The sequence below is a fragment of the Denticeps clupeoides genome, chromosome 6 (genome assembly GCF_900700375.1).
Source record: "Denticeps clupeoides chromosome 6, fDenClu1.1, whole genome shotgun sequence".
Taxonomy (NCBI): domain Eukaryota; kingdom Metazoa; phylum Chordata; class Actinopteri; order Clupeiformes; family Denticipitidae; genus Denticeps; species Denticeps clupeoides.
In genome coordinates, this window is record NC_041712.1 from 23929052 (window position 1) to 23942564 (window position 13513).

At 46.7% G+C, this 13513-nt stretch overlaps 1 protein-coding gene across 2 annotated transcripts; it reads left to right on the forward strand.

Moving 5' to 3' along the window:
• The first annotated feature begins 1097 nt into the window (after positions 1-1097).
• Positions 1098-13313, forward strand: scaf4a (SR-related CTD-associated factor 4a). Of its 2 annotated transcripts, none has more exons than XM_028984683.1 (20): positions 1098-1254; positions 1942-2025; positions 2136-2180; positions 2314-2475; positions 5095-5236; positions 5315-5469; positions 5791-5979; positions 6081-6166; positions 6391-6511; positions 7078-7272; positions 7368-7420; positions 7566-7756; positions 7844-7944; positions 9494-9607; positions 10762-10918; positions 11013-11113; positions 11550-11709; positions 12039-12119; positions 12218-12304; positions 12394-13313. In XM_028984683.1, exons 1-20 carry the CDS (start codon positions 1225-1227, stop codon positions 13218-13220), a joined length of 3081 nt encoding a protein of 1026 aa, XP_028840516.1. In that variant the 5' UTR covers positions 1098-1224; the 3' UTR covers positions 13221-13313. The 2 variants fall into 2 exon arrangements, with proteins under 2 accessions (XP_028840516.1, XP_028840517.1); XM_028984684.1 differs by having other exon boundaries at positions 5318-5469.
• Positions 13314-13513: the final 200 nt, after the last annotated feature.

The following is a 13513-nucleotide window of genomic DNA, read 5'->3' on the forward strand; positions in this document are numbered from 1 at the left end:
GTGCTGCCATCTCGTGGACAGAACTAGTGCTACGGGTTTCACCTCAGAGTGACCAGTGGTGGCTCAGTGGCACTTATTCTATCCGAATCTTATCTTGACCTCTGTGGCCTCACGCTTTTATTTTTTTATGTACCAGAGCTCATCTCAACTCCACTAATGCCTAGGAATGCGTAATTGTGCTTATCTGTAAAAACAATGTTTATGTAACTATACAGACATTAACCTATGTATGTAAATATCATTCATTTATTAAACTGTACATGTTTGCACATCTGGTTGGATGCAAAACTGCATTTTGTTGCACTTGTAGCTGTACATGCAACGACAATAAAGTTGAATCTAATTAATTTTTTATCATTCCTATTGTAATATGAAAGTGAAAAAGTGAAGTTCATAAACTGCAGCACATCACATGGTGCACACAACGAAACGTGTCCTCGGCATTGAACCCTTCGTCCTTAGTGAGCAGTGGGCAGCCATGAAAGGCGCCCGTGGAGCAGTGTGTGAGGACGGTACCTTGCTCAGTGGCACCTCTGTGGCTCGGGAATCAAACTTTCCGATTACGGGTCCACTTCCTTACCTGCCAGGCCAAGCCGGTGGGTTAGTGGGTTAGCACACTTGCCTCTGAAGCAGAAGACCCAGGTCTAAACCTGTAACTACCGATTGTAAGTCGCCCTGGATAAGGGCGTCGGATAAATAAAGTGAATGTAAATGTAATATAAAATGCATAAACTGTACATGAACACAGTACACTACAATGGTGTAGTGCAGGATTAAAACAAGTAGGCTACGTAGCAGGTTATAGCTCCTGTGTTTTGTCATTGTGGTTGACTCTTGTGTGGTGTTGGGGTCTGTGGGACACAATTCAGTGTTTGTCAAAGGAAGAATTGTGCAGTTTAAACATGCTACACAAAAGCACTTGCACCACCCCTCGACCCCCCCCAAAAAATGCATTAAAAACACACGACATTCTTCCAGCCATTGATTATTACATTACTTGTGAAATCCCCCCTTTGTTTGAGAACAGGGGGGGTTTGTTGTTGTCGTCTGCTGCTTGATCGCACCGCCATCTAGCGGCGAGAGCCGGGAGCGTTCAATCCCAGCCTGCCTTTCGGCCGGCAGTCCAGCCATCTGCGCCCGCCGAGAAACACCCGGGCCTGTCCGGGAACGAAAAACGAATTCGTTCGCCGTTATATGCCGGGAATACGGTCCTAGGAGGAAACCATGGACGCCGTAAACGCCTTCAACCACGAGGTGCGTTCCGGGCTCCCGCGACGGCGCCGCGGGGGCAGCCGGCTAGCGGGGTTAGCGTGTAGCATGCTAGCGCCCCGAGGTTTGTTGTAGTCGGCCGCCGCGGGGTGAAAGCGCAGGCCCCGCCGCCCGACTGCGCGGCTCCGCGGGCGGTCGGAGTCGCGGCGCGGGAGGGACGGACGGAGGGAGGGAGGAAGGACTGTTCGCCTGCGAGCTCGGGAGGACCGGGGGCCGAGCGCGGCGCGGAGGGGCCGATATGGCCCCGCATCTCGCCGACGTGCGCTGCCCAGCACCGCGGCTTTGCCTCCTGACTGTTTATGTCCCCGACCAGAGTCCCCCCCGCCACACGGATCTTTCGTCGATATACATGCGCCCGTACCGTGAATGTACTGTACGTCCCCGGAAGCTGAATTTCTTACTGAAACGTGTTTTGTTCGCGCTTCGTGACGTGAAAGGCAGCGCCGTAGGTGGAGCAAAGCTCTCCCGCTCCCGCCGACTGGTGCATGGACCAGATGCCTCATGTCATTTGACGCGAAGTCACGTTCCCTTTCTTTAGTCGAGGGGTTCGACTGTAAACTCGCCTTATCTTCCGAAAGGGAACCACCGCTTTTTATGACTATGTTGTAAATCACTTTTCGTGGGCTCGCCCCATGTCTTCTAACCATCTGTTGTGTGTGTGTGTTTTAATAGTTGTTCTCTCTAATGGACACAAAACCCCCAATATCTCGAGCGAAGATGATCTCCATCACCAAGTCTGCAATTAAAGCGATTAAGGTAAATCGAATTTAAACGAGCCAATTGCAGGCCAGAAGTTGCACATGCACAATGTTTGCATTCGTTTAAAGTCGACTGTTCATCAAGGCTGTAATGATCTGATTTTACAGTTATACAAACACGTCGTCCAGATCGTGGAGAAGTTCATCAAAAAGGTACGTAGAGTCTGAAGTCAGAGTGGATCTGGATTTTTGTATTTTGGTCGACCTGACTATCTTTTTTTAATATATATATATATATATTAATCTTATTTATTTATTTTTATTCCTCTGCCCCGGTCCCTTTCAGTGCAAGCCGGAATACAAAGTCCCGGGTCTCTACGTGGTCGACTCCATCGTCAGGCAGTCGCGGCATCAGTTTGGAGCGGACAAAGACGTATTTGGGCCCCGCTTCACCAAAAACATCACCGGGACTTTTGAGAACCTCTGCCTGTGTCCTACAGAAGACAGGGTAGGGTGCGCCTCAACTGCTTTTGAGGATGGGTATTGATTTAAAAAAAAAAAAAAAAAAAACTTTCAAAGTTCTAGAATAAGTTCACCAATGTTTGTGACCATTAGCATTGTTCCATAAACAATATAAATTTGCCCAACGGGAGAGATTTTGATTATTTCTGCGGTAGGCCGGTACATTCGCTTCTCGCGTCACCTGCGCGAAACCACGCCTACTTGCAGCACGAGCCATTAGTTTTGGGCGTGAGCACAGAGTGCACGGCAGGGTTTTTCCGTGGAACTTTTTAAAAGTCCTAAATTCGAGGTTCCAAAAATAAGGCATTAAATATGCTGCTCAAAAAATAAAGGGAACAGAAAACAACAACGTGGCTTGTGACTCAAATCAAATGGTCCACTCAGGAAGCAACACTGATTGACAATCAATTCCACTTGCTGTTGTGCAAATAGAATAGTCAACAGATGGAAATTATAGCCAATTGGCAAGACGTCCCCAATAAAGGCGTGGTCCTGCAGGTGGGGGACCACAGACCACTTCTCACTTCCTCTGATTTCTGGCTGATGTTTTGGTCACTTTTGAACGCTGCCGGTGCTTTAACTCCGGTGGTAGCACGAGACGGAGTCCACAACACACACAAGCGGCTCAGGTATTGCAGCTCATCCAGGATGGCACATCAACACGAGCTGTGGCAAGAAGGGTTACGAAGTCTGTCAGCGTAGTGTCCAGAGCATGGAGGCGCCACCAGGAGACAGGCCAGTACATCAGGAGACGTGGAGGCCGCTGGACGCTCCCTCCGCCTTTGTGCAAGGAGGAACAGGAGGAGCCCTGCCAGAGCCCTGCAAAATGACCTTCAGCATTCAAGTCAAGTTCAAGTTGAGCTTTATTGTCGTTTCAGCTACATGCATGTTAGACAACACATAGTAAAACCAAACGTTTCTCTGGAACCTGGTGCCACGTGTAACATTTAAACAAGGTTACGTACTGACATAAAGTGCACGTGTGAAAGAAAATCGGCTAGAAAAAGTGCAAACACGGGACACAGGCAGTGCAAGACAAGCAGAAAAACAATACAACCAGCGTAAAAAAAACCAAGCCAATCAAGTCATGAAGATCCAGAGTAATAATGTGCAAATACTACTGTAATGTGCATGTCCCTGCTCAAACAGGCACATGCAGCACGTTTGGCTTTTGCCAGAGTACACCAAGATTGGCAAATTCACCACTGGCGCCCTGTGCTCTTCACAGATGAATGCAGGTTCACACTGAGCACATGTGACAGACGCGAGTCTGGAGACGCCATGGAGAACGCTCTGCTGCCTGCAACATCCTCCAGCATGACCGGTTGGGCAGTAATGGTGTGTGGTGGCATCTCATTGGGCCACCACACAGCCCTCCATGTCCTCGCCAGAGGTAGCCTGACTGCCATTAGGGTACAGATGAGATCCTCAGACCCCTTGTGAGACCATGTGCTGGTGCGGTTGGCCCTGGTTCCTCCTAATGAAAGACAATGCTGGACCTCTTGTGGCTGGAGGGTCAGCAGTTCCTGCAAAACGAAGGTATTGACGCTATGGACCGGCCTGCCCGTTCCCCAGACCTGAATTCACAACTGGGACATCATGTCTTGCTCGGTACAACATCGCCACGTTGCACCACAGACTGTCCAGGGGTTGACAGGATGCTTTGGTCCAGGTCTAGGAGGAGATCTCCGAGGAGACCATCCGCCACCTCATCAGGAGCATGTCCAGACGTGGTAGGGAGGTCCTACAGGCATGTGGAGGACAAACACACAACTGAGCCTCATTCTGACTTGTTTTAAGGACATAACATCAAAGTTGGATCAGCCAGTAGTGTTTTTTTTTAGTGTTAGTCCATATCCAGACCTCCATGGGGCGATACATTTTTTTGAGCATTAAAAATGACTGGTAATCTTTAAATCTAGAGTTTTAAAGGCCTTAACAATACCTAATCAATCAACTAAAACGAGTCTTCAGTCAGTCAGTAATTCGCTGGTCGCTGCGCACTTCCTGGTGCAGCGCGCATCAGTGCCAGAACGTACCACCCCATGCACAGTAACCGATCGGGTACTGACATCGGGTACTCCTGGAATCCTGGAGGGACTGCATGATAAGTAACGAACAAGCACACTGTTATTTAAATATTTTTGGCAATATTTTTAATGTGAACTCAACAGACGAATACAGAAAATCCTAAAATTGTACACAATCACTCTCATCTTACCTGGTATTTCACTGGCCGTATGGGTGTGACAGGACGTCGACGTTCTGGCCAAATATTGTTTTATCTGGTATACTGTTATTCTATATGTTGATGCATCTGTAGAAATTGTACTCTACAACTTCCTGCTGCAGTGCCTTTTCTATGGACCCGTTACCCTTCCAAACACAGTTACATTTAAATTTACTTATTAAATAGTTGATTCTTTGATCAAATAGTACTTTTCAGAAATTGAACTGTGAACTTTGATGAATATAAACTTCAATGTGCAAGAACAGAGCAGTGCTTTGAGGACTGTAAAATAAAAAATGGAGTAAGTGTTAGAGACCAGCCTAATGCAGAGTGATTGATTGGCAGTATTGAAGGATCTTTCCCTTCTCTCTCCAGAGTAAAATAGTGCGTGTGCTGAACCTGTGGCAGAAGAACGGTGTGTTCAAGATTGAAATCATTCAGCCTTTGTTAGACATGGCTGCCGGATCCAGCGGCTCTGCTGCCATCGCAGACGGTGACAGTGGCCCTGCAGACGGAGGTAAGGAATAAAAAAAAAAAAAAAAGTCTGATTTGTGCCTTGTTTTTATGCCAACGTTTTCCTTCTGCTCCTCGTCAGCAGCCTCTCCGCCGTCCCCGGTCAAGAACGTTGCCGAGCCCCATCCTGCCCCTGTGGTTCCAGCCAATTCCACCATGGCGGCGGCGCCTCAGATCCCGAATCCCGACGCGTTCGCTGCGGTGGCGCAGCTCTTTCAGTCCTCTCAAGGACAGCAGGTCTGTCACGTCTCCTCGTCCAGGAGCTCATGTTCGGCGAACAGCAGTTAAGCGTCCACACGGCGTCAAATAAAAGCCCCCTTGGCTGCAGATTCTACCGAAACGGCAATCAAACGCAGCTCCAAAGCGTAATAAAAAAAGGTTCATGCCATTCAGAGGCCGTTTATTTCTAATGTTCGTGTGGACCGAGGCCGAGCGGTGTTACACCCAGATCAGGCCGCCACAGTCACTATAATTTTTAAAGTCACCAAACAACGTCATTATGGTAAAATCGGTTATGAGATTACACTCTACACTGTATGAATTAAAGAATCTCCTCAGCTTCAGCAGATGCTCCAGACGTTCCAGCAGCCAGGGAAGCCCCAGTCTCCGGCGATGGACAACAACATGGTGGCCCACCTTCACCTGCAGCCGCCAGCCGTACCCACAACTGTGCCTCCAACCACCATGACCACTCAACACACCACTGCCCCCATGCAGCCTGTGGAGAAGAAGGCAGCGTTTGACATGGTGAGAGCGTGGCGGGGAAAAAAAACGGCCACTTTATCACGCAGTTACTTCAACGTGTGCGTTTTAAATGGACTCCTTCGACACCCCCGACTGGTTTTCAGAAACTACTTGACCGCTTTGACTATGATGACGAGCCTGAGGCAGGCGAGGAGAAGAAGGACGAGACGCCCTCTACGCAGCCCACTTTGTATGTCCTGACCTACTTCTCCATAAACTTCTCTCATCATTGCAGCATTGTTGGGAGGCTCTGGCTGTATTTTGGTCACGTCCATCTCGTTTTTATTTATTTATTTATTTATTTTATGGATAATCAAAGTGTAGTAATAAATCTTACCCTGATAAGACGGAAATGCATTTTTTTATTTATTTATCCAAATTACATAGTTAAAGCCTAGTCTGATTGGTTTACAGTGCAGACAGCGCCCTCCAACAGCAGCAGGTCTCAGTCTTCCCACAGATGGGCTCTCAGATGCCACACATGGAACATTTCCAGCAGCGCATGATGGGCTTGAGCGCAGACCCCTCACAACAGGTTCATCTGTTTCACTTCGTTTACGTTGCGTTGCACACTTTTACCTGGACTGCATGGTACCGTGTGTGTGTGTGTGTGTGTGTATGTATAAAAATATCCTTTTAGCATTAAACGTTTAGTTAACATTTTGTCTCAATGCTAACACATATAATTAGCATATATAAGATCAGATTTAGTTCCGTAATTACTACAAATCCATACTTTAATAAGTTATTAATATTATTATTACTATTAGGAAATACCAGAATTAGCACATTTATTTTTTTGTTTCTTTTGTTCTGTTACTTTGTTAACTTTTTGGAAGATTACTTTGTGTTTGAGTTATTATTTTGGAGTAACGCTACTCAATTTTTTTTTTACTGTCTATCTCGTGTGTGTGTGTGTGTGTGTGTGTGTGTGTGTGTATAAAATGTTTGTGTGTGTGTATATATAATGCTGACTATATAATCACTGATCAACTATAGCATACACACGTAAACAATATAGTTATAAATCCTTTTGATGTCTTTTTATATTTGACTTTTTTTCTTTTTTTTTTTTAAACTATGTTTCCTGTCATCATCCAGATTTCTCTACCTCCTAATGGGCAGCTCCAGGGTTTTGGCTCCATGCCTCCTCAGCCTTACCCTGGCATGATGCCACCCATGGGACAGCCTCTGTTAGTTCCGCCCCAGCCAGGTGCTGCTCCGCCCCCAGCCTTCCCGGGAGGGTACCCACCACAGAACGATGCCTTCGCACAACATATGGCACAGCTTCAACAGGTACGCGCTCGGAGGGACTCTGTTGCGTTTTTAACTTAATTTTATGTGGGGAAACACATTCCAAGTTTTTCTGATGGTTGCTATGGTCTCTGCAGGACGGCCGGAATCGGGCAGATGGCAGGAGGTCACGCTCGCATTCAGGCTCCAGGTGAGACGTTGTGCTGCTGTAAATGGGAGTGAATGCTGTTTTCGTACTTGATCAGTCAGTTATTCAAAATATGCGTCTTTTAGCCTTAATGTGCTTAATAGCTTAGTGAAAGATTATTGTTAAAATTTTTTTAACATTTGATCAGATCACCCAAAAGAAGACGTTCCCGGTCGACCTCGCGCTCTCGCCGGTCCCGGCACCGGCGGTCCCGCTCGCGCTCCAGGGAACGGAGGCGGCACTCGCCGCGCTCCCGCTCGCTGGAGCGGAGGGACCGAGAGAGGGAGCGGGAGCGCAGACAGAAGGGCCTTCCTCCCGTTAAGACGGACACGCTCAGCGGTGAGTCCTCGTCGCCGATCGGGGCGGCAGGGCGGCGACTGGGCGCTCGCTCTCACTAACCGCGCTTGAATCTCGCTGTCCTGACAGTGTGCAGCACCACTCTGTGGGTCGGCCAGCTGGATAAGAGGACGCAGCAGCAGGATGTGGCCTGTCTGCTGGAGGAGTTTGGCCAGATTGAGTCGATTAATGTGAGTACGGATGGGGAGAAGTCACACGGTGACTGCCATATGTTGTATTACAGCAGGTACCTATAATAAGAGATTTGTTTCTAAGGAATTGTAGAGATATGTAGTTGTTAGGGCAGTGAAAGGGAAGGGAAGTCATTGTGATACACTGCAGCACAGCACACGGTGAAACGTGTCCTCTGTATTTAACCATCACCCTTGGTGAGCAGTGGGCACCATGACAGGCGCCCGGGGAGCAGTGTGTGGGCACGGCGCTTTGCACAGTGGGCACCTTGTCGGTTCAGGACTCGATTATAGGTCCTTCCTTACCTGCTAGTTAACCACTGCCCACTTCCATCATGGTTATGATAAAAATGGCAGAAATTTGCATGTTTTGTGTGTGTTTTAATATTAGTTTTCTATGGAAACACACAGCTGCCAGACATCCCAAGCTTTCAGGAAGTTATGTGAATCTCCTGCATATCGATGCAGGCAAAAGCAATAAAATATCCCGTAAACTAGAGCAAGCAAAGAAGAGCATGAACGCGAGACAGTAGTGTGTACATCGCTCACTTGAGAGAAGTGCAAACATGATTGAACGAGAAAGAGAGAGAGAAGAGCGTTTGTACGTAGCTAAATAAGACATTCAGATTTCACTGTGTATGCGGGAGTTAATTTAAGTTATGAGAACTTTGAAAACTGTTCTCAGTTCAGTGGAGCATCATCATATCTGAAAACGAAGCAGAGAAGGGCCAAGATGGTCATGGTTTTAAATGTTAATAAACTGATTTATCTTCGGTGTATAGGGTTGCAACGATTAGAAATGTTGGTGGTACGATTATAGTCAAGAGAAATAATCCCAGTTTCATGATAATCTTGATAAATTTATGTGAATTGATTTCACAACTGTATTAAAATGTATAAACCCCAATAAGCTATTTATTGCAGCTTTTTAGACAGTCTGGTTAATAAAATGTGTAAATAAAATATAAGTAATCTTACATTTACAGCATTTATCAGACGCCCTTATCCAGAGCGACTTACAATTAATAGTTAGAGGGACAGTCCCCCCCCTGGAAGACACTCAGGTGTTAAATTTCTTTTTTATGATACTGCCAGAGAAATAAACATACCACTTTTTAAAAGACAAATAGGAAGCAAAGTTTAAAATGTACCCTTCACCACTACACTAAATGATATTAGAGATATTATTTTTAGCGGATTGTGGTAATGTTTTTTTTTTTCCCCCGCTGGCTGTTTGAACGCTGCCTTTTATTGTAAAAATGTGCATTTTTACGCCACTGTTGTAGAAAACGCGGCCTTGTGGCAGCCTTAGCGCTCTATAACAACCACCCCCCTCCACGTCGCCCTCGTAGAATCTGCATCTTTGCAATCGTGGAATCTTTGGCCACAACTTTTTCCAGCTCTGCAAAATGCAATTTTTTTTATTTGGACGTCGGTATTAAATTCCATTCAGAAAAATTTGAAAGTAAAAACTATCCCATCTAATCACATAGTGGGGCTGGTACAGTTCTTCAGATATGTGATTATGTGTTTCCTCTCTTTGCCACAGATGATCCCTCCTCGTGGTTGTGCCTATATAGTCATGATCCATCGACAGGATGCCTTTAGAGCTCTGCAGAAGTTGGGCAGAGGCTCTTACAAAGTCAACCAGAAAACCATTAAGGTACATTGACTTTATATCAGAACGCTTCTCTCTCATATGTTGTATATTTTGATGTGTGTACATTTGATGCACCTGTAGGAATCATGTTTTTCATTTATTGTGACATTTCCTATAATGATTATGGCTGGGTGATTGGACATACAGGGCTCTAGACTAATTTTTACACTTTTTTTTTTTTTTTTTTTTTTCTATCATTCTACTCGGGCTCGTCTAGTAAATTTTACATTTACGGTATTTATCAGACTCCCTTATCCAGAGTGACTTACTATCAGTAGTTACAGGGACAGTCCCCCCCTGGAGCAACTTAGGGTTAAGTGTCTTGCTCAGGGACACAATGGTAGTAAGTCGGATTTGAACCTGGGTCTTCTGGTTCATAGGCGAGTGTGTTACCCACTAGGCTACTACCAATCCTAAATGAGCGTTCAGGTGACTCATTTTAATTAATGAAGAATGGAAGTTGAGGAGGTGAAACGGACGCTAGTTTCTGCCTATTACGAAGGTCTGAGTTGTGGAAAAAAACATAGAACGTGAAAAATAACATAAAAAAACCTCTCTGATTGGTGTTTAGAATATGACATGGAGAATTTTTTTCCCAGAAGGCCTGGTCACACCATAGCCAAATTGGTCGCACTGTATAGCCCTGACATGAGAAGCCTGATAGACAGCTTTTTGTCAGCCTCAAACATGAGAAGATCACTGTGCTTTACCAGAGGGAAAAAAAACATATAGTACACATTTTAGCCACATTTAAATGTTTCAGATCATCAAATAAAAAAATAACAAATATTAGTTGTTTTACAAGTAAACTCAAAATGCGGTTAAGTGAAGATTTAATTATTAATGGAGTTTACTTGTCATGTTTGACTTATTATTTTTTGATTATAGGACATCAGAGAGGGGATGAACACTTTTTCAATCCCCTGTACATGTTTACATGCGTCCTCTGCATATTTCTTCATATGCCGTACAGAATGTTTAACCAAAATTAACCTTATTATTTTTGTTGAAAGGGAGCCAGATAACTTTATTTATTTTTATTTTTTATTTAACTTTATTATTTTTATGTAGACCACATTATAGAGCTTTCTTATCCTCTGCATTCTTTTCATTAATGGTAAAAGGTTATACAGCCTGTAATGCTAAACCCTTTCCAGATCGCGTGGGCGCTGAACAAAGGCATCAAGTCTGACCTGAAGCAGTACTGGGACGTGGAACTCGGCGTGACGTACGTCCCGTGGAGTAAAGTGAAGGCAGACGACCTGGATGGCTTCAAAGAGGGGGGCATGCTTGACCCAGACTCGCTTTCTCCAGGTAAAGACCCGCCACGTTCTCCCCTCTGCTGCACCAGCCATTCAGTTAAAAAAAAAAAAAAAAAAAGTGCCTGTCTCTCGCTTTGTGTTTGCAGACTGGCACTACAGTCAGGCGGAGCAGGAGGGGACAGAAGACATGTCCCAGAACGGGCGTTCCGAGCAGACTCCAGTGGAGGAGAAACAGGCAGCGGTGCAGGTAAATAATCAGCTTATAGTAATAAAATAAAGCTTGGAACAAGCCCACGGTGAAAGGATTGTGGCTTTTGCTCGGAGGCTACTTCTGCAGAAGAGAAAGTTACTATAAAATATGGAGAGGTCTGTTCTTTTCAACAAGATGATACAAGAAGCTAGTAAAATAGTCCCCTCCTACAACTCAACTACTTGGTCCAGTGTTGGCACAAAAAGCTACACAGAGGTGAAATGGGCCAGCTGGGATATAATATGCCCTTCAATATTCAATATTTTTAACATCAGCAAGTGTTCGAATAATGTTTGCCACAGTGGTGGCTTGTTGTAGATAATGACGTGAGGTCTGAGGAGTCCTGGGATGGGTCTCCGGCAGCCTCGCACAACCCTGATTAGGAGTGAGGGAGGGAGCAAGTCTCACTCCATGTTTATTTTTTCCGGATTAGGTTCCTCCTGTCCAGCCAACTGGAGCAGTGGGATCAATCCCACCCCCTGGTTTCCCTGGACCCATGGGCATTCCACCCCCCTCCTTCCCACCCGGGGTGCCGCCTCCACCACCTCCGCCTTTCATGAGGCCTGGATTTAACCCCATGCAAATGCCTCCAGGTAGAGAACCATGAGTACCAGAATGTGTTCATAGTTGTCGATGTATTGCTATGCATCCATATGAACGTGACGTGATTGTCAATAGGATGAACGGCAGGCGGTGACGCGCAACAGAATGTGTCCCCTGCATTTAACCCATCAGTCACGGTGTGCAGCCACGATAGCCACACTTCGCTCAATGGAACCTCGGGGGTTTGGGATTCAATCCGCTCCCTTACCCGCTAGCCCAACCATGTACACTCCTCCACTGGTCACCACTGGCTCCACACCCATTCTGGATAAAATGTGGCCAGTTGCACTGATTTCACTGGTGAATTTGTCTCTTTCAGGATTCCTTCCTCCTGGCTCTATGCCACCCATGGGTGCCGCAGGCCCTCCTCCACCCAGTTCAGGGCTTGTCAGGCCCCCCGGTAGGCACACAGATTTATACTAGTAAAACAAATCATTACACAATTAATGCGCTAGACTTGAATGTCTGAGATGTTTAGAACTCCTTGTATTATTTCAGTGAGCAGCTTGCCAGAAGATGCCTTCAATGACCCTGCAGCACTGGGCAATGAAAACTCGGACGGGTACAACTCTGCTCAGCCATTGGGTGAGAGCTTGACTCCTCTTCATCATCATGTTTTAACCCTCGTTGAGGTTAAAGATTTAAGTTTTCAAACATTTTATTTTTCCCTGCAGGAAACCAGGCAGCTCCTCCGCCGGGTGGCCTTTTAGGGGCCAGGCCTGGCATGATGCCCTTACAGCGCCCGCCAGGGATGCCCCCGTCACATATGCAACGCTTCCCCATGCCTCCCCCTCACCCCAACATGCCACCTATGCACCCTCAAATGATGCCCAGGGCTCCTCCACAGATCATGCACAGAGAACCCCCGCCGGGGGGGTTTGGCATGCCGCCGCCTCCTCATCCCATCCGAAGCCCGTTTCCCCCTCCAGGCCCCCCTGGACCTCTCTTCATGCGCCCCAGGGGGCCTGAGGGCGGCGATGACCGGGAGGGGGGTAGGCCATTTCGAAATGAGCGGCCAGGGTTCGGGCGAGACTGGGAGCAGGATTGGCACGGAGGCCAACGGCCTTTTGGTGAAGGTCGTGGCGGGGAGAGGGTCGAGGGTCATCAGACTTTTGGGAAATGGCACGAGGAGGAACAGCCCAGCGAGAGAGGACGGTGGGAAAGGGACCGCGACAGAGACAAAGAGAGGGACAGAGAGCGGAGGGACTGGAGGAGGAGCCCCGAGGCAGAGAGAGGACGGAATGGTGGCGAGGAACGCAGTCGGCGGCCCGAGAGAACCCGGGAGCGAAGCACGAGGTGGGACCGGGACGACCGGCTGGGCGGGAACAGGGCGGACGAGCCTAGCAAAACAGAACCCCCCGAAACGCCAAAAGACTCTTCCAAAGATCTGCCTCCTGCCAAAGCAGAAGCTCCGCCTCCTGAAACGGCCTCCGGGGCTCCGTCCTCGGAACCCCCTGCTGCGAACCCTCCAGCTGACACCGCACCGGCAGCAGAATCTTAAATGTCACTCAACACCAACAGTACAGTCACTGACCCAGGTCCAAGTGTTCTCCGCTAATGTGGAGCGTTCTTCAGCGAAAAAAAAAAAAAAAAACCTGCTGTAAATATGCATAAACTTTTAAGTGCGCGTTTGTAGAACTTGGAAAAAAAGGCTTTTATGTGTTATCATGGATAAAATGAAATACTGTAAACAAGAAAACAAAAATCATTTTGTGCTTTTTTTTTTTTTTTTTTTTTTTTTTCTTAAAATATTTGCAACATATAGGACATAAGATGTTTATATAATTTTTAAGT

Coding starts and splice junctions, on each gene's coding strand:
- scaf4a (XM_028984683.1), top strand. CDS start 1,225: ATGGACGCCGTAAACGCCTTCAACCACGAG. Junction 1,255..1,941: donor TAAACGCCTTCAACCACGAG/GTGCGTTCCGGG, acceptor GTGTTTTAATAG/TTGTTCTCTCTAATGGACAC. Junction 2,181..2,313: donor TGGAGAAGTTCATCAAAAAG/GTACGTAGAGTC, acceptor GGTCCCTTTCAG/TGCAAGCCGGAATACAAAGT.